The 19,029-nt window shown below is 43.0% G+C and overlaps 1 protein-coding gene across 6 annotated transcripts in view; it reads left to right on the top strand.

Moving 5' to 3' along the window:
• The window catches only part of zfyve9a (zinc finger, FYVE domain containing 9a), a 44,659-nt gene extending 25,900 nt beyond the window's left edge, over window positions 1-18,759 (top strand). For 4 of the 6 annotated variants that reach the window (XM_085805762.1, XM_085805763.1, XM_085805764.1 and 1 more), the window contains 11 exons: window positions 37-159; window positions 1,071-1,226; window positions 2,791-3,015; window positions 7,216-7,298; window positions 7,531-7,635; window positions 9,286-9,436; window positions 10,125-10,205; window positions 11,402-11,564; window positions 14,936-15,041; window positions 16,052-16,228; window positions 18,331-18,573. In XM_085805762.1, the coding sequence (XP_085661888.1) occupies window positions 37-159; window positions 1,071-1,226; window positions 2,791-3,015; window positions 7,216-7,298; window positions 7,531-7,635; window positions 9,286-9,436; window positions 10,125-10,205; window positions 11,402-11,564; window positions 14,936-15,041; window positions 16,052-16,228; window positions 18,331-18,492 (1,532 nt within the window). In that variant the 3' untranslated portion in view covers window positions 18,493-18,573. Of the gene's footprint in view, window positions 1-36; window positions 160-1,070; window positions 1,227-2,790; window positions 3,016-7,215; window positions 7,299-7,530; window positions 7,636-9,285; window positions 9,437-10,124; window positions 10,206-11,401; window positions 11,565-14,935; window positions 15,042-16,051; window positions 16,229-18,330 lie in introns of all 6 variants that reach the window. The other 2 variants (XM_085805767.1, XM_085805766.1) reach the window with 2 other exon arrangements.
• The last annotated feature ends 270 nt before the right edge of the window (window positions 18,760-19,029 follow it).

The following is a 19,029-nucleotide window of genomic DNA, read 5'->3' on the forward strand; positions in this document are numbered from 1 at the left end:
TTCTTCTTCTTCTACCCCACCCTCACCCGCCTGCAGACTACGCAGTGGAGGAGCGGCCGTCGGAGATCGTGCTCATGCAGCAGCTGGAGGAAGGAGGCCCCGACCCCCTGGTCTTCGTGCTCAACGCTAACCTGCTCGCCATGGTCAAGCTGGTCAACTGTGAGTTCCCCAGCTGCTGCCTTTGTATGGGAATGAGTGTGCAGACCAACTTTTACATTTATAAGCTCATGGCGGCCTAAGTGAAATACTTTTTTATCGTGCTTGATTTTTAGCTTTTCTGTAGCCAACCTCACATTTATACTCCTTTCCCTACCTAAAAAAGTTGCATCACTGATGTATTTTAAAACTTATTTTGCAGTTGAAGCTTTAAGTTTATTCATTAACGAGCAGTTTGGATGAGGAGGAAGTTCTTTCATTGTTTCTCACCAAGTTATTTTTCTGTTTAATTTATCTTTTTATTGTTACACAATTCTGCAGCCTACAGTCTCCAACAGTGTAGAGGCACAGAGCGGCAAGTTGGGGTTCACATTAAATCCTGTTTGCTCACATCCTTTATCTGAAGCAGAGCTGTAGATATTATGGGATAATTGAAATTAGAGACAGCTGGTCCACTTATTGCTGCAGATGTACAATATAGCAGCTCTGTGAGGGGAAAAATCACCAAGAGCGATTTCCTTTGAGAAGAATTTAGTGATTTACACTTTAATAGAACTTTTTTTTTTTTTTGTTCTTTGAGAAAAGATGAGTTGTGAGTGGTTAAGTAGACACAAGACACTTAACACATGAAATCTCTCTTTGCCACTTCAATGTCCAAGGATTCAGTTCAAACTTGTGTCAAGTTGGGAACGTCATTTAGATGTGACGCGGTCTGTGGTGATATTTTAGTTTTTAGATAAAGTGAAAGAAAACAGATAAAAGTTCAAGATTTATTACGATCAGAGCTTTTGATGTAGAGACGACATTGAAGCAGAAGTCTCAGCAGCATCGTACGACAACACATGTATCATCATCATCATCATCACCAAGAGAGCGACTGTAGATCTCTGCTCTCTCTCTGTCTCTGCCCACAGACGTGAACCGGAAGTGCTGGTACGTGACGACTAAAGGCATGCACGCCGTCGGCCAGGCGGAGGTGGTCGTCCTGCTCCAGTGTCTCCCTGACGAGAAGACCATCCCCAAAGACGTCTTCACCCACTTCGTGCAGCTCTACCAGGAGGCGCTCAGCGGTAAGAATAACCAGGGTTCCTACAGCTTAAGCCAAGTTAAATTTAAGACTTTTTAAGACTTTTTTAAAGCCACTTGAAATGAAATTTAAGACTGATTTCATAATACTGTAAACACAAATGCAGAAAAAAGAAAAAAAAAACCCACATCAATTACATAGGGTTAGGGACAATTTTACCCACTTTCCTATGTGATCCAAGGTAAAGTGACTGCTACATGAACATTGGATTGTGTCTCTTTCCAGCTGTCCTTTCAAAATAAATGCATAAAAAGTCCGGAAAAAAAAAACCACTGACTCGGGAGCTGTGAGAAACTTAGCGTTGACGGCCGCCACTAACTTCTCTATGTCAGAATGTTACCAATTATTTTGAGATTTGAGACTAATTACAACCATAAAATACCACTTAGCATGTGTTAATATTTTTAAGACGTTTGAAAAATTGATTTAAGACATTTTAATGCCAATTAAGGCCTTGTTTTTAGATTAATGAATTCAATGCCTTTTAAGACTTTTTAAGGATCCGTAAGAACCCTGATAACAATCAGCGACCGTGTGAAACTAGTCCAACTCCATCGCTGGTCGCCGTCCTCGCGGGGCGGCCGATTACTATTTGTGTCTCCGGGTCCACAGGTGAGTCCACCTGTGTGTCCGCCAGGCGCCGTCCACTTTAAAAACGACTTAACCCTCGTGTAATGCAAGGGAAGATGTTCCAGCTCTACTTTTATTTTCCATTAGGGATGACATGTGCACCGTATCGTCCTCTATTTAGAAACCAGGTTACTGTCTGCTGCCGCCGCCGCCGCCGCTGAATTGTGTCTGGCTTAAAAAAATGAAAAATGGTCCAAGTATGAGTGTCCTGCTGTCAGCGCTTCCTCCCTCCAGGCGTGACACCTCGCCACCGCTTGCTTTGCGCTTTTTAACTCCATATGCTGCAGAGCAAATAAGGCTAATATCGGGTGACTTTGACGGCTCGCTCCCCTCGGGCCGTTTCCTTTTTCATATTCACACTGGAGCGTGTTTCAGCGCTGGTGGAAAGGAGCCATACTGCGCGCGTCGCTCCTGATTAAGCCGCCGTCAGTCAGTCAGGGCTCGGGGAAGAAGAAGTGCTGGCTTTAGCAAAGTCTCGAGCCACCGAGCTTTTGTCTTTGTCATTACGCTTATTGTGTTACGTTGCCACATAAAGCCAGCCGGTCCCTCCCCGTGGATGATAAGTAACATGAACCCTTTTGTTGGTAATTTGAGGTTGTAGGGCGAGCGAGCGAGCGAGCAGGCAAGTTTTCATCCCTGTTGTATAAGTCGATACAGGCTCCATATCCCCTCGGTAATCCAGTGAAATACACACAGACTCTTTGACTTTCAAATGTTTCTCCTGTTTCAGAGAATGAAAACCTTCCTTCTCTCTCTCTCTTTCTTTGTTTCTCCTCCTTTTGCTTTTGTTTGTGTTCATTTCTTGGCATTTTTTAGAACTCTTATTCTTTCCTGCTGCCCTACTGTGTCTCCTCCTCCTCCTCCTCCTCCTCCCCCTCTTCTAACCTCTCTCTCCTCTTCTTCCTCGTCCCCTCAAGGCAACGTGCTGAGCCACCTGAGTCACTCCTTCTTCACGCAGAGCTTCCTGGGCAGTAAGGAGCACGGCGGCTTCCTCTACATCAGCCCCTCCTTTCAGTCGCTGCAGGACCTGCTGCTACCGAACCCGCCTTACCTCTTCGGCATCCTGATCCAGAAATGGGAGACGCCCTGGGCCAAGGTCTTCCCCATCCGCCTCATGCTGCGGCTGGGAGCGGAGTACCGATGTGAGTCGGGGGTTTTCTCTATAAACAGTTCACACTAGGGGTGCACGACTTCAGATTTTTAAAAGTCGACTCTAATGTTATGAAAGTCGAGTCGACGTCGACTAGTCGCTGATGACGTCATTCATATTTTTCCCATCATAAATCACAGGAGGAGGGAAAAGCTTTGCAACAATCTGTATTCACTGACAGACGCTCATGCACAGAAATTAGTCCACAGAACAGCAGCTTTATAAACAACAAGCTGTAAATCAGTTTGTTTTTCTGTAACATGCACTCCTATACAAGTGCAAAAGATAATACTGTAGCTACTGTCCGTTAAACAATTAGGGAGGAAAACGACACACAGGCCTCGTCACCATCACAGTCCTGCTCAGTCACAGTTTCACTCACAGCTTTTTTTCTGGTTGGTTGTTGCTGTTGTTGGTTGTTGTTGTTGTGCGTGACGTAAAGCTGTCGATATGAGCGGAGTTTTTTTTTTTTTTTTTAAATTGCCGCGCCGGTCAAACATCGACCCGTCTGTAGGCTACTCGGTTTTCCACACACACAGGTCTGTCTCTAGCACTGTATGTATGGAGGTGTCTTGTGTGCAGACGCAACTGACAAATATCTATAGACGGACAAGCAAATTTAATCATCATTTATTTTATTTTGAAAATTGACCGGATTCTCTCGCCTTTTCTGTGCCCGACTTCCTGTCTGGTACGATCTCGTTCTATCCAGCTTGACGGCGCTCGTATTTTTTTCATTCAGCGCACTCAGCTGTTGTTTCAAGCCGCTACTCTTGTACTGTCACATGATCAGCGACTAGTCGACGTCAAGCTGAAAACGTCATTGTGGAGCAGTAAAGTCGACTAGTCGATTAGTCGACTAGTCTGTGCAACCCCTAGTTCACACACACACACACACACACACCAGCTGGAGCTTTCAGTCACGTCACACGATCTTCATCAGCAGATAGACGCTGATTGTTATTCCTTATTTTTCTGAATGTTGCCCCACAGATTGCAGGTAGTGTTTCATTTGGTTCAATCAGAGCCAAAACTACTAAATATTTAGTAGATCTAGTTTGCTTCTGGTTATGAAATAGTCTCACATTAATGTTGAATCTACGTTACCCACACTTGTTAATGGGTCCATTTTCGATAAATATATCGTTTTGTCTTTACAGTTATTTTGTTATTATTATTATTTAGTGGTCGGCTCGCCCAGCATTTCCTAGTTTCGGTTTCCCAGACGCTGCCCGGCGGATCATAGGAATAACACCGCCGGATCGCTAGTTGGCATCGTTTATGGTCGGATTTACGACGGTATCTGATCGACTTCGAACCTCCGACTTTCGTTCTTGATTATGAAAACATTCTTGCGCCGGTCCAAGAATTTCACCGTGCACGTGGAGGCTCATGGGAAATGTAGTGTTCACTTTCCAAAACTCTTCGTTGTCCCTTTTTAATGTGTTTTTTCAAGAAATAGCCAAGAAATAACAATTAATTGCATCATAATGTCTAGAAGTAGCCTAGAAATAACGGTCAATTTCATAGTAATGTCGAGAAATATTGCCAAGAAATAACGATTGATTGCGCAGAATTAGTCCAGAAATAACGGTCAGTTGTCAGGACTTGTAAGGGAAAAATTCTGTCCCTTCCCAAAAAATTCAAAGCATGAAAAACATGTGTAAACTTTTGCCTTTATAAACAACATGACATTACTATGAAACGTACCGTTATTCTAGGCTTCTTCTTGACATTATGACCAATTAACAGCCTGTAAATTAAAGGCTTACCCAAACTCCTTATGTGAAACACTTTTTTTGAAAAGACTTGATGGAGAGGGAGTGAGGAAGTTATTGATACTTGTTGCCATGGAAACATTTCTAAGAGAGGAAGAGATGTGACACAAGAGATGTAGTAGAGCAGCTGCTTCTCTGTTTAAGGTACAATCACATTGACCTCTCACACACACACACACACACATACACACACACGTCTCCAGAAAAGGACATTGCGGTGTCGTGTTTCTGATGTGCGTAATGCATAAATATTGATCCAAATGATCCTGTGTAAGTGTAATCAGTCTTGAGAGCAGCGCTGCAGTTTGTCGTGCAGTGTAATGTTGCAGTAAACATGATTAAAAGAGAAGCTGAATGAATGACACAAACAAAACCTTTGGACGACGTGTTTGTCTGCGCAGGAAATACATATTTATGGGATTCAGCTGGAGGAAGACGGAGCAGGAGAGGAGTGATGTAACCTGACCTTTACCTGCACTGACATTTAATACATACATACATTTATATATACATAAGGTTTTTGTCCCAGTGTCACATTTTCATCCTCACTTTTAAAACCCTCATCATGAGCGGCTTAGTGCGGAAGAGAACAACAGTAAAGAGATGCTCGCTGTGCCAGCTGATTGCATGAATTACCTTCATGGCTTCAAGGTCATTAAACAACCTGCTCAGCGAAAACATCGAGGAAGTCTGACACAAAGACGACACGTTTAGTTCAATCTGGTGAAAGGGCGGAGCAAAGAGAGAGTGAGAAGAGATTTATGTGGAGAGCTCACGCCAGCCTGTGTTTATACACCGACGTCTTGTGAAGGTTTTTTTTTTCTTTTCTCCTTGGTATCGGCAGTGAGGTTCCTCTCCACCAAATCCCCCCCCGTCTCTCACAGCCAGAGCTGCCAGCAGCAGCACGGAGCGCCGCCGCCGCCTGGCTCCGCTAAGCCTCTCGCCTGCCTCCCTCCAGTGAGCCGGGATAGAATACATTAACAAAAGCCACATACAGCCGAAGCTCTTCAACACAAAAATAACGTTAGCATTACCATGAAATTAATCCACCGCACACAAACAGCACGCTCCTCTGTGGCCTCACCTCTGAACGGTTACACAGGGCCGGCCCTAGGATCTTGGTGGCCCCCTAAACAAGATTTTTGTTTGTGGCCCTGCACTCTAAGCGCAAACACCAAATCACTGGTTAAAACTGAATACAGACATGTTTATGCCCTCTGAGGTTTGAGGCCATTTTCTCGACTTTTACATATTTTCTTAAATTTATCTTTTTAAGATACTTGCAGATGTAACAATACTCAAGTGTTTTATGTCTAAATATTAGAACCTCCGCTGTAAGCACACTGAGGCCAATTTGTCCTAGAACACTGTATAAAGAAATAATTTAGGCCAAATGCTGGAAATTTGAGGTCTGCTTTTTAAAAAATTTCAAATCCCATGTGAAAACACACCTTCAGTCATGAGAATGAACTGTTTTGGTGCTTGAAATAGGATATGAATACAGTAATAGACAAGTGTAGAAAACAAGTCTAAAATGAAATTTTGTAAGATTGTTTTTTGAGCACAAATGTTGTCATTCTGCCGTTCTATTTTCACCAAATGTCTCAAATGTGAGATAAAAGAAGCTGAATATTGACTTCACATTACATATAAAGCTCATAGCGTGCACGTGCAGACCTCAGGATGTTTAAATGACTTGAATGAACCCCGGTACCTTTCTGATCATGTGGCCCCCCACCTAACGGCTGTGGCCCTAAACAACCGCATAGAGTGTTTATGCCAGGGGCTGGCCCTGCGGTTACACACAGTGGCCGGCGGAGAGGAGGTCGGGAGGCCCGGGAGGGGAGGGAGGCAGCGCGCGGACGGATGGATGGACGGACGGACCGATCCCCCCGCCGGCCGAACTGCAGTTTGAGGCCGAGATTTTGGTTTTTATTGCTAATGAGAGTTTGTGGCGAGATCTTCTATCCAGCTGTTTGCAGAGATAAGGCTAAAAATAGTCATCTAAGGAGCTTTGGTTGCTGGAGAAAAAAGCAGCCTTATTTTTCACTTGTGGATTAGGAAGGAGTGTTCCTCCTAACTGCAGGCGCACTTCACTGTATTTGATGTCTGTCTGTGTGTGTGTGTGTGTGTGTGTGGTCTCTCTTGTTCAGTTAATTTGCATTTGTGAATGATGAAGATGGGGGAAACTCTGTAAGCAGCAAGTTGTTGTGCAGTTCATAAATGTCACAAATCCTGGACACGGAACAAAAACAAAAAAAAAGACCCAAAACTAAAGAGACTGAAACAATAAGTTCATAAATCAAATGAGGATAAAGAAGAGTTACAGTTACAGAATTAAAACTTGGCTTTGTTCGGCTGAAGTTCGTCACCGGTGCCTCTTTTATCAATAAATCCACCTTTTTGTTTTGCAGTTTATCCCTGTCCGCTGTTCAGCGTCCGCTTCAGAAAACCACTCTTCGGAGAGACGGGTCACACCATCATGAACCTGCTGGCAGTGAGTGCCTCCTTCTCTCCTGAGCTCAGTTGTTATGAAACAGAAGATGACACTCTGTAGTAAGATGAGTCTGTCAGATAAGGATGTGAATCATCAAAGCACCTTGAGTTTTTTATTTATATTGTAACCTATTCTGTAGGAATCTATTCATTTTACCAGTTTGTTGTACGTCACTGTTGATGATTTTTACGGTTTTGTTTTCTTCTTGTTTGTTCATCCTCTCCCGCCGTAGGACTTCCGTAACTACCAGTACACGCTGCCGGTGGTGAAAGGCCTGGTTGTCGACATGGAGGTGAGGAAGACGAGCATCAAGGTCCCCAGCAACCGCTACAACGAGGTGAGCGCCCGGCATCTCTCTGTTAAAGGGATACTTCACCCAAAATCAATAATTCACCAATTTTCTACTCACCGTCATGCCAAGGAAGGGTTCGGAGAGTCAGGATTCAAAACGCTTTAGGAGTTCCAGGGGGGGTCCGGATAGAGTTCACTCTTGAATCGTCCAAAACACACACTATGAAACATCCAGATACCTCCATACTGCTCGTCTGTACTGACCCAAGTGTCCTGAAGCCAAGACATGAAAAAGTTGTTCAGAAAAAATTAATGTGATCTCTGTTTTTAGCCTTGTTGTAGTAGTAGCTCCCAGTGGCTGTGCGAGATGCGTGAGATTTGCTGCGAGATGTTCTTCTGTGTTTAACTTTTTACATCAAACATCCAATGGTTTACAGCGACGAATGCACATCGCAGCAAATCTCGCGTACGTGCACAAACATCAACAGAGCCACTACTGGGAGTGGGAGCTGGTGAAAAAGTGGTGAAAAACTGAGCTCAGTTCATTGAGACTTAGAGAAGTTTTTGTTTTTGTTTTGTTTTTTGTTTTTATTTCTGCAAAAACGGGCCGTTAATAAGAAGCTTCAGACGGTTTTGGTGACTTGTCAGTGTCCTGCTGTTGTTGTTTCACACCACAAACTAAAGCCACCAGTCTAAAAGTACGAACGCACAGCAGAGTTTATTTGAACTGCATCTAATTAGTTTGGTGTCGGATCATCCTGAAACTTCGGACTGAAGCATGAAAACGGATTCTCGGCTCAGAGAGAGAGAGAGAGAGAGAGAGAGAGCAGAGTCTCATGTGTTGAACATCTGAGCGTGTTTTCTTGGATTATAAATCATTTTTGAAGACGTTAACACAGTAAAACCCTCCAACAGACTAATGACATCAGTGGAGGAGTTTTTTCTTCTTCTTTTTAAGCTCCTTGAACATCAACACACACACACACACACACACATACACACACACATGTGCTCTGTGTGTAGGTGATATGTGACAAACTCTCCGGGGTCCCTGCAGCTGAACATTTAGGCGTGGGCTGTCGACTTGTTATAACGCCGCTGCCTCGAGGGTGTGAATGAATGTCCAACCAGAAGAGGCGACGCACACGAGAGCACCATTTGGCTGAGAAAATGAGCCATTGGTGGAAAGAGAGAGAGATGGAGATGGAGATGGAGAGAGAGAGAGAGAGAGCAGCGCTGGTGGTTGTAGCGTTTGGCTGCCGATCGCAGTAACAGATGGGAACGCGGTAATGTGAAGTGGGGGGAACGTTTCTCAACAGCTTGCGGGCGAGCCTTTAGCGCAGCAAGTGGTTAAAGCCCTCCAGATTTTCAGTTTTATTTCTGATTTGATAAAAAAAAAAAAGGGAAGGGAAGGGAAGGCTTCAAAGAGATGCAGAGGCCGGGGATTTAGGAAGAATTAATATGTGGAATCTTTCAACTATTGATACCCGCCCGCGTCAGTGTCTCCTTCGCCGCAATCTGTCATCTCAGCGTTCAACTGGAGGACTTCACCCAACGCAATTAGGCTTAAGCAGGCAGCCGTCTTAAACCCAATTCTTCTTCTCCAGCACATAAGCTTAATCAGACATGGATGTAATGTGTGTGTGTGTGTGTGTGTGTGTGTGTGTGTGTCTGTGTGTGTGTGTTCTCCTCGCAGCTGATGAAGGCCATGAACAAGTCCAACGAACACGTGCTGGCCATGGGGGCGTGTTTCAACGACCGCGCCGACTCCCACCTGGTGTGCGTCCAGAACGACGACGGGAACTATCAGACGCAGGCCATCAGCATCCACCACCAGCCACGCAAAGGTGCACACACACACACACACACACACACACACACACACTAGGCTTGGGCGGTATTACGGTAATAATATAGTAGTAATATAATGCCGGTGTTTAAAAATAGCAACGGTATCAGTTTCAATACCGTCATGAAAAAATGCAATGCACTTATATAGGAGATAAGGATTAAATATTAAATAAATAAAAGTAATTTAATGTCTAAAATTGATTATATGTCCAGTAGCACTTATGTGCGGTTGAATTTTCAGTTAGTTTAATATGTTTTAGCCTACTTTTACCCCCCCCCCCCCTTCATATACAGTTCGGTCATATTGATTTTGACTTAATTTTGACAAGACAGGGCTCCAAATGTTTTTTGTTTTTTTCCTGCGACCAATCGACCAATGAGATTTTGGTCTGCTAATGTTTAGCCCTAGTATTCAGTTTCTGATTGGTGAAGACACAAGCCAATGTTTGGTAATGACACTTACGTCATCATTTTGAATTAGTCACGGTAATACCGTATACCGTGGTAAGATGTGGAGGAAGTTTGACGGTATCAAAATTTGGATACCGCCCAAGCCTAACACACACACACACACACACACACACACACACACATGGTGGCTCATCACGATAAAGACTTCCTTCCTCCACTGACTGCTGTGATTTTTATTTTTGTATTTCTCTGTTTGTCTGTGTGTTTTCCCAGTTACTGGAGCCTGCTTCTTTGTGTTCAGTGGAGCGTTGAAAGCCTCGTCGGGCTTCTTGGCCAAGACCAGCATCGTGGAAGGTGAGAGCTGTGACAACAAAACTACCGTACACGTTGGCTGTAAAAAAAAATACTGAAATATTAGTTATTAAACAACAACAAAAACCACCACAGAGACTTCAGGGTGATTTTAGCTTCTAAAGGCTGAACTGCTTTGACCTGCCAGGTGTTTACTATTATTATTAAAAACCCACTCACAGATGCAGCAATGAAATAATATTTGTTTAAATGATTAGTAGGAAATTATTAGTTGAAGGGATATTTCACCCAAAATCAATAATTCACCAATTATCTACTCACCGTCATGCCAAGGAAGGGTTTGGAGAACTTTCTGAGTCATCAAATCGCTTTAGGAGTTCCAGGGGGGGTCCGGCTGGCAACGGATTTTCATATAATGGCAGCAGATAGAGTTCACTTTTGAATCGTCCAAAACACACACCATGAAACATCCAGATACCTCCATACTGCTCGTCTGTACTGACCCAAGTGTCCTGAAGCCGCCACTTGAAAAAGTTGTTCAGAAAAAATTTATTTGATCTCTGTTTTTATCCTAAACACGGAAGAACATCTCGCAGCAAATCTCATGCAGCCACTGGGAGCTACTGCTACAACAAGGATAAAAACGGAGATCAAATACATTTTTTCCAAACAACTTTTTCTTTTTTTGGCGGCTTCAGGACTCTTGGGTCAGTACAGACGAGCAGTATGGAGGTATCTGGATGTTTCATAGTGTGTGTTTTGGACGATTCAAAAGTGAGCTCTATCCGCCGCCATTATATGAAAATCCGTTGCCAGCCGGACCCCCCCTGGAACTCCTAAAGCGTTTTGATGACTCTGAAAGTTCTCCAAACCCTTCCTTGGCATGACGGTGAGTAGAAAATTGGTGAATTATTGATTTTGGGTGAAGTATTCCTTTAAAGTTATTTGATTAAAAAATGTCTAGAACAGTTTAAAGTTGTTAAATTACACCATAATAACTTGACGATATTTAAAAGCAGAAAATCTATGAAGACATTTAAAATCAAATCAATTTCTGCTCGATAAATGGTGAAAGGGTTTTGTTTTATAATTTTTGTCCCTTGTTTTAGTTTAAGCTTCAACTTCCTGTATCCTGTATTTCCCACCTTGCACCTGACACTTGTAAGGTCGAGTCATTACTTATCAAACCATTTGTTTGACCACTGCTCATCATTGACCCCCCCCGCCCCCCCCCTCAGACGGTGTGATGATCCAGATCACAGCTGAGACCATGGACTCCCTACGGCAAGCCCTGAGGGACATGAAGGACTTCACCATCACGTGCGGTAAAGCCGACCAGGAGGAGAACCAGGAGCTCGTCCACATCCAGTGGACGGAGGACGACCACAACTACAACAAGGGGTGAGCAGTAGGGATGGGTACCTTTTGTATTTGATACGGTATCGATACTCGGTACCTGGGAACCAATACCGGTACCAATCGGTACCTGTTTTCGGTACTTTTTGTGTGTGTGGTAATTAAAAAAATTAAAAAAATTAAAATTAATAAAAACGTCTGAAATTTTAATATTTATCTCTTAACAACATCACAACTCCTCAGTCTTTAAGAGTATTTTATGTTTTAGGGATGGGCAATGATTTTCATATAATAGAATAGTCATTCAATGAAAAAAAAAAGTTTATGAGACTATAGTCTTGTCTGAAAAAATGTCTGTTTTTACTGTGAGAAAAGGAGAAACATGGAGAGACTCCTACAGCCATCAGAAAGCTCTGTGTGAAACTTTATCAAATAAAAAAAGGAGAAGATTGGGAGACTTCATCCTCGTTTAGATCATAGATGTGCTCTCATTACGTGACGAGGACTTGAGTGGCGCCGCTGTGATGAGAAGCGGGACTCGGGACCGGACCGCTTCGGTACGGATTGTCACAACAGTCCGTTCTTCACGTTAAATGACGGACGGCTGTTTTTCAGGTAGTGATTTAAAACGACGGGCTGGCGCGCTACCGCTTCTCCGCGTCTCATTTCAGAGAGAGAGAGAGAGAGGTAGAAGGTGCGTTCAGGTACCGAAATGTGGTACCGATTGACTTTATGTGAATCAATACTTTGGTGGGAATTCGGTCGGTACCAAAAAAGTACCGAATTTCGGTACCCATCCCTAGTGAAGAGGGAGGGAGGGAGGAAGAGAAGGGGGAGAGACGCAGTGATGTCACGGACAATTGAGCTGATGGCTGCGTTCTCCACTCGGCTTATAAAACCTCATCGTGTGCGCCGGTGGGATCTCTCAGGAGGAAACTCGGCAGCAGCAGCAGCAGCAGCAACGGGGTGGAATGATGTCGTTGGACGTGTCCCTCGCTGAGATACCGAGCAGCGCAATCAATTTTACAGCAGCCTGATAAAATCTCCAAAGTTTAAATGCGACTCTTCTTCACCATTAAATATAATTGAGCTCTTCCACCAGATAGTGTATCGCTTCATCAGCAGAGCAGCAGCTGGTTTAACCCTGACTTCACCGAGTCAGTGACCTCGTAGGTCTGCTGTCGTCGTGTCACGGTAACGTCGGTGTGTGAACTGCTGCATCATTTATCGCCACGTCACTCTGGCTGTCGTTTTTTATTTTCCATCCTGCATCGAGTTCCTGCTCTTAACAGAGAGACGAGGTTCACTTGTGGTCTTAGGAACGTCTTTACACTACAGCCTCGATGCCCAATTCAGATTTGCTGCCGACGTACAGTATATCCGATTTTTTCGTCCGTCTGTTTACATGTTCTGTTGAAGTGACCCATATCGACCGACTTTCTGCTACTAAACTGAGATGATAGCCATTGGACCCTCGATATACAGACAACAGTTTGACAGTTTCAATCTATTCCTTGATAACGATACCATACATACTAATGATAGGGTAAGAGTCTCGGTGTTGTCTTGATCTGACCCTTTCATTTGATTAATATGAGGTTAATAAGAGGTGACACGTGTAGCATTTATTCACCCAAGAAATATTGCTAAAATCAGACAAATTCTGTCAATCAGTATGTTTACGTGCACAGCTTAAGAGAGCCCCTGTCCTGTTGACTTTTCTGTCACCGAGTAAAAATCTGAATATAAACAACTTAATTAGCTTGTTGGAGAACTCCGATATTAGTCGGACTAACGCGTTTACATGCACTCAGTTGTCTAGTTATAGTCGGATTAAGGCAATATCCGATCTGTCTGTTTAGACTGCAGACGCATCGGCGGATATCTGATTTGTATCTGATTTATTTCCACATATAACGGGGGCCTGAATCCGATCTGACAATATCTGATATGCATGTTTTTCCATTTACACGTTCATGCTACAGATCTGTGCCACTTGAGAGGAAACAATCAGAACTGGGCCACTTGAACGTTGTAGTGTAAACTAAAGACAGCCTTAATGTTTTTTGGCTGTTAAGTAGTTTCCTGATGTATTGTTTGTCTTCATCTTCTGCCGACTCAGCACTTCCTTAATGTTTCTAAATCTCTGTGTCGGCGCCGCTCAGAACTGCAGACGTTGTGTTTTTTTTTTTTTTTGAGGTTCTTCGTCAGATTCAGATTTAGCACAAAAACATTCACTTGGTCACTGAGACGGCACAAAATAGGTTTTTATTAATCGTAACTGATGAAGAAATCAGTCAGTTTGATGAACAGGGATTCGACCTGAAACGACTCTGATTCCACATCTGGCTCAGACACAGAGGAAACTAACAGTGATGTTGAAGCGTGTGTCTTCTCACTGACAAAGACTGAAACAAAACAAAACAAAACAAAAAAAAAGAAAGAAAAAGAAATCAAAGCAGTTGGCTCAACACAAAGCGGAGCCAGAGGCTGTGATGTCGGCCACAGCAGCTGGCAGGTCGCTGCCTTGCTGAAGGGCACATCGATTGGCCGTATCACACCTCCTCCTCCTCCTTGTGCTCTGCTCTACATTTCTGCTGCAACTCTGTAAATGTAGTTTTTTTTTTTGTGTATTTATTTTTATTGCTTTTTTTAACAGAAAAATAGATACAAATTAACAAGAGATGGTGGTGCTAAACAGAACAGTACAGATTTTTTGACAGAGTTTCTTCTTACATGAGACAAACAGGACATATAGTATGTATAAAATAAAATAAAATAAATGGCACAACAGCAGAATAGCAGTAATTCAGTTATTAGACATTAAATCGAGAAAAGGTTGCCAGACTTTTAAAAATATTTCCTCTTTGGCAGATATAATGTACCTGATTTTCTCCAAGTGTAATAATACATTTCCCAGTTCTCGCACTTTCAGATTTCCAAGACTGTAAAATGAGCTTTCTGGCTAACAATGTTAAAAAGGGAAATAGCCTTAGCTTCTACTTCTACTTTTCACATTATCTGGATTGGCCACCCCAAATAACACGGTGAATGGGTCTGGGTTACATGGATGTTTAAAGGCCTTAGTGAAGAACTCAAACAAGCCGCCCCAAAGTGATTGTAGCTTATGACATGACAAAAATAAGTGGGATAGTGTCCCTTCTTCACTTTGACACTTAATACATTGGGATGACACATCTGGAAATATTTTCTGCAATCTGGAGGGAGAATAGTGTAGTCTATGTACTATCTTGAATTGTATCAAATTATGTCTTGCATTGATTGAGCTACCATGAATATTCTTGATACAATTCTCCCATATCTCATCTGAAATTTCCCTATCCAATTCTCTCCCCCAAACTCTGTAAATGTAGTTTAATCCAACACTGACGTTGTTGTGTGTTTTGTTCCTCCAGTGTGATCAGTCCGATCGATGGGAAGTCGATGGAGTCCATCACCAGCGTCAAGATCTTCCACGGCTCCGAGTTCAAAGCCAACGGCAAAGTCATCCGCTGGACAGAGGTACGACTCCGACTGGTCCCGTTACTGGGAACCAGTTAGAGAAACATCAAGATATCATCTGACGGGATGCGTTTCCTACCTTATAAGGGGAAAAAACTAAGAATAACAGCTTCAAGTCAGTCGGTTCAGTATGAAGCTTTGAGTGTTGAGTCACTGTAAACAAACGTGATGATATGGTTCTGTTCTGTGTAAATGGTCCAGTTTAGCTTTAATGTAAAAAAAAACAAACAAAACAAAACATTGCGTTCCTATTGATTGGATGCTGTTTTTTCAGGATTGTCCGTCCCACAGGTGACTGACTTTTTTCATTGTTGTGAAAAAGCATTTTATTAATTGGTTGCACTCGGAGCATGAACAGGATTTCAAACAATTTTGTACAAAAAAAAAAAAAAAAAAAGCTCCAGTCCAGAGTAGGATCTTCAACCCTGCCTTAAATCCTTTATTTCAAACATGTAAAGTTGTATAAAAGAAACTGACAGAAGACAAAGCAAACAACAACAAACACAGAAAAAAACAAATAGTAGGTAATAGGAAAAAAAACGATAAATCACATTCATCAACAGTCTGAACATGCTCGAAAGGGAGTAGGAAGAGGTAAAAACTTATATGATCCTGAAGCAATGGCTTATGAAAGGAATATGTAATGTAAATGACCTATACTCTGATAGAGTGTTTATTTCTTTTTCAGAACTTAAGAAAAAATACAATTTGGAAAGTAAAAATATTTTTTGGAAGTTCTTACAAATCAGAGACAGTATAACTAAGGGTCAATTCATTCAAGACAAGAATCCAGTGATGGAATTTCTTAAATTACCTGATATAACACGCAAGGCAGCTGTATTTTACAAAATCTTTAATGGGTTACAGGAAAACATCTGTCAAAATTTGAAATATATCTGGCAGAAAGACCTAGGATGTGAATTGAATAATGAAACCTGGCTAAGAATATTAGCAAACTAAGGGAAATATATAAAGGAGTCTGTTTGTGTGTGTGTGTGTGTTTTCCCCAGGTCTTCTTCCTGCAGAGCGAGGACCAGCCCAACAGTCTGAGCGACCCGGCCGACCACAGCCGGCTGACGGAGAACGTGGCGCGGGCGTTCTGCATGGCGCTGTGTCCACACCTGAAGCTGCTGAAGGAGGACGGCATGGCCAAGCTGGGGCTGAGGGTCACGCTGGACTCGGACCAGGTACGACGACGCAGACGTGTGGACGTACTGTATGACCTCACAGGGGGCGGGGCTTCATTTACGTATATAGTTTTTAAAAAAAATGTATTCGATCTTTTTTTCTGATTTAACATTTATTGGTTTCCTGTTTCGTGTCGTCCATTCTGAATGAACTGATAACAACACGGGAGCAATCAGTTAAAGGTCCAGTGTGTAAAAATGGGGGGAAAACCGTGACATCTAGCGTTCAGATTCTAGATCGCAGCACTCATCCCTCCCATCAGCGGCTACGGTGGCCTCCAAGGACAAAAAAAACTTGTGCGCTGGATTTTCCCTTCGGGCTGCCGTACAAACATGGCGGCGCGAGATAGCGACACTCTCTAAAGCAAGACCCTTGCTATATGTAGATATAAAAGAATACGGTAATTATAAGGCTACGAAAAGCAAACAAATTTTATTTTATAGTGATAATATACTGATACAAATATATTCAAGGGTAGTATATTCAGATTTTGCCAATAAACCTTGACAATTATTACACACTGGACCTTTAAGACAGCAAATAATCTTTTCTTTTTAAAAAAAAAAAATCTATTAACCTCTTTGATTAATTGATTTTCGGTAATAATTTACCTAAAACTCTTTAGGTAAATTATTAAGGGCAGAGGATGTTGTTATGATGTCATGTAAAGCCCTTTGAGACAAACTGTTTGTAAAATCGGACTATACAAATAAAATTGCCTTGCCTTTCTCTTTCAAATAGTTGTTTTTTTCTAATCAGTAGTTCAAAACCCCAAATGATCAGTTTCACATCATCAACTAGGGCTGGACGATTAATCGAATTTTGATCGTGATTACGTTTTTGGCTTCTCACGATCATAAAAACACTGTAATCGAAGAAAAACGATTATTTTTTTGTCTAGTGGTGTTTTATTCTGAAAAACACACATGCGCACTTCCGCCCCCGCGCCTGCACTGCTCTCCTCTCTCAGTTAATGCAGTGGACGAGTCCACTCATGTGTTGACGGCGGCGTTTAAAAATCAGCGCCAGTGAAGAGAGAGCAGCGGCCACCGCTCAGGACGAATGAACGGGAAATAATAATTTAAAACACTCGCTCGTCTCCTCAAAGCGGCCGCACAACAACAACCCTCCTCCTCCTCTTCCTCCTCCTCCTCCTCCTCCTCCTCTTCCCCGGCCCGTAGGCTACATGTGCATATGTTTACAAAGCAGTCTGTAGAGCGGCGGATAACGTTATACGATGTTACGACGTGTATTTGTGTAGTTTAATCTGTCATAAACAAGAGATCATTTATGGGGCGCGTCAAAAAAAAAAGAAAAAAAATAGTTATGGGGTGCGTTTGTGACGAGAGCTGGGACAGCGCAGCGGGGCGGAGGCTCTGATCTTCCCAGGTTGGATTTCATCCCAGAGACGCAATAAGCGACGCACGGAAGCAGAGAGCCTCCATCCTCCCTCTTAATAAGTTAAACCATGACAATTACTCCAAATCTGTTAGAAAAGTTAAGCTAAACACCCTGTATAGTTTCTGCTGCTGGATCATAAAACTTTAAAAAAAAAGTTTTAAATTAATTTTGAATAAATATTTAAAATTATAAACTTAAAAACCTTAAACACACATTGGCACTGTTTATTTAAGGTAATAATGTAGCATGGCCCCCCCCCTGCATAATCGTGTAAATAATCGTGATTTCAATATTGACCAAAATAATCGTGATTATGATTTTTGCAATAATCGTCCAGCCCTATCATCAACAACAACAAACAGCTGGAGTTCAGGAAAGTTTATTTTAGCTGGAAAAAGTGACTTATCGGTGCATCTTGCTACATCAATTTGCATATTAATGAGGTCAAACTTTTTTTTTTTTTTAAACTTCTGTTAACACAAATCTACAGTTGTATTGTGTTGTCACGGCCTCTGAACACAGTCACAGTGGAGACGTGTTCACCTCCTCTCTCTGTTCCAGGGGGAAAGTTTAGAAAAAAAACAGATGAAATTCTCTCTGCAGTGAAACGATAAATATCTTTCAGCCCAGATGTGCTGCTGTCTGAGCCTGTAAACATCTGTCTGACATCTGTCCGTCTGTCTCTCTCTTGTCGTGGCAGGTGGGCTACCTGGCAGGCAGCAACGGCCAGCCGCTGCTGCCTCAGTACCTGAGCGACCTGGACAGCGCTCTGATCCCCATCATCCACAGCGGCGCCTGTCAGCTGAGCGAGGGCCCCGTCGTCATGGAGCTGGTCTTCTACATCCTGGAGATCATCTCCTAGGAGACGCCGACGACACGTCCCCCCCCACCGACCGACCGACCGACCTGGAGCTTCACCTCCCCCCGACGTCTTGTTTTTGTTTTGTTTTGTTTTGTTTTGTTTCCTTCTGAACCTTCGGACATCGTCTCGTCTCTTCGGCCGTTTGCACTTCAACACGAGCCAGAAAACTGTGCAGTCGGCGCCAGGCGGAGTAGCAGCTTCCTCCAGTCGAACCTATGCACCCAACCACCCAGAGGTCGCTCAGAGCGGAGTCGCCTGTCGTCTTTAGCAGCATCTTTTTAAAGGGATAGTTCAACATTTTGGCAAATTGGCCCATTGCCATAATCCCTATAGTCATTATAGCAGTAGGTTTGTTACCTTTATTTGTCGGTGCAAGCTGTTTTTAGAACGGCGGAGCAGAGCCGCGAGCTGCTCAGAGCTACGCTACGGAGGCTCATGGGATTTCTTGGTTTCCCTCATCAAACTCATCAAATACACAATCCAACAACTCCACAACGCTCTGGTGGACAAGTTGTGACCTGCACATTCACCACGCTA

The sequence above is a fragment of the Trachurus japonicus genome, chromosome 17 (genome assembly GCF_045865225.1).
Source record: "Trachurus japonicus isolate A0001 chromosome 17, Traja_1.0".
In the NCBI taxonomy this organism is placed as follows: domain Eukaryota; kingdom Metazoa; phylum Chordata; class Actinopteri; order Carangiformes; family Carangidae; genus Trachurus; species Trachurus japonicus.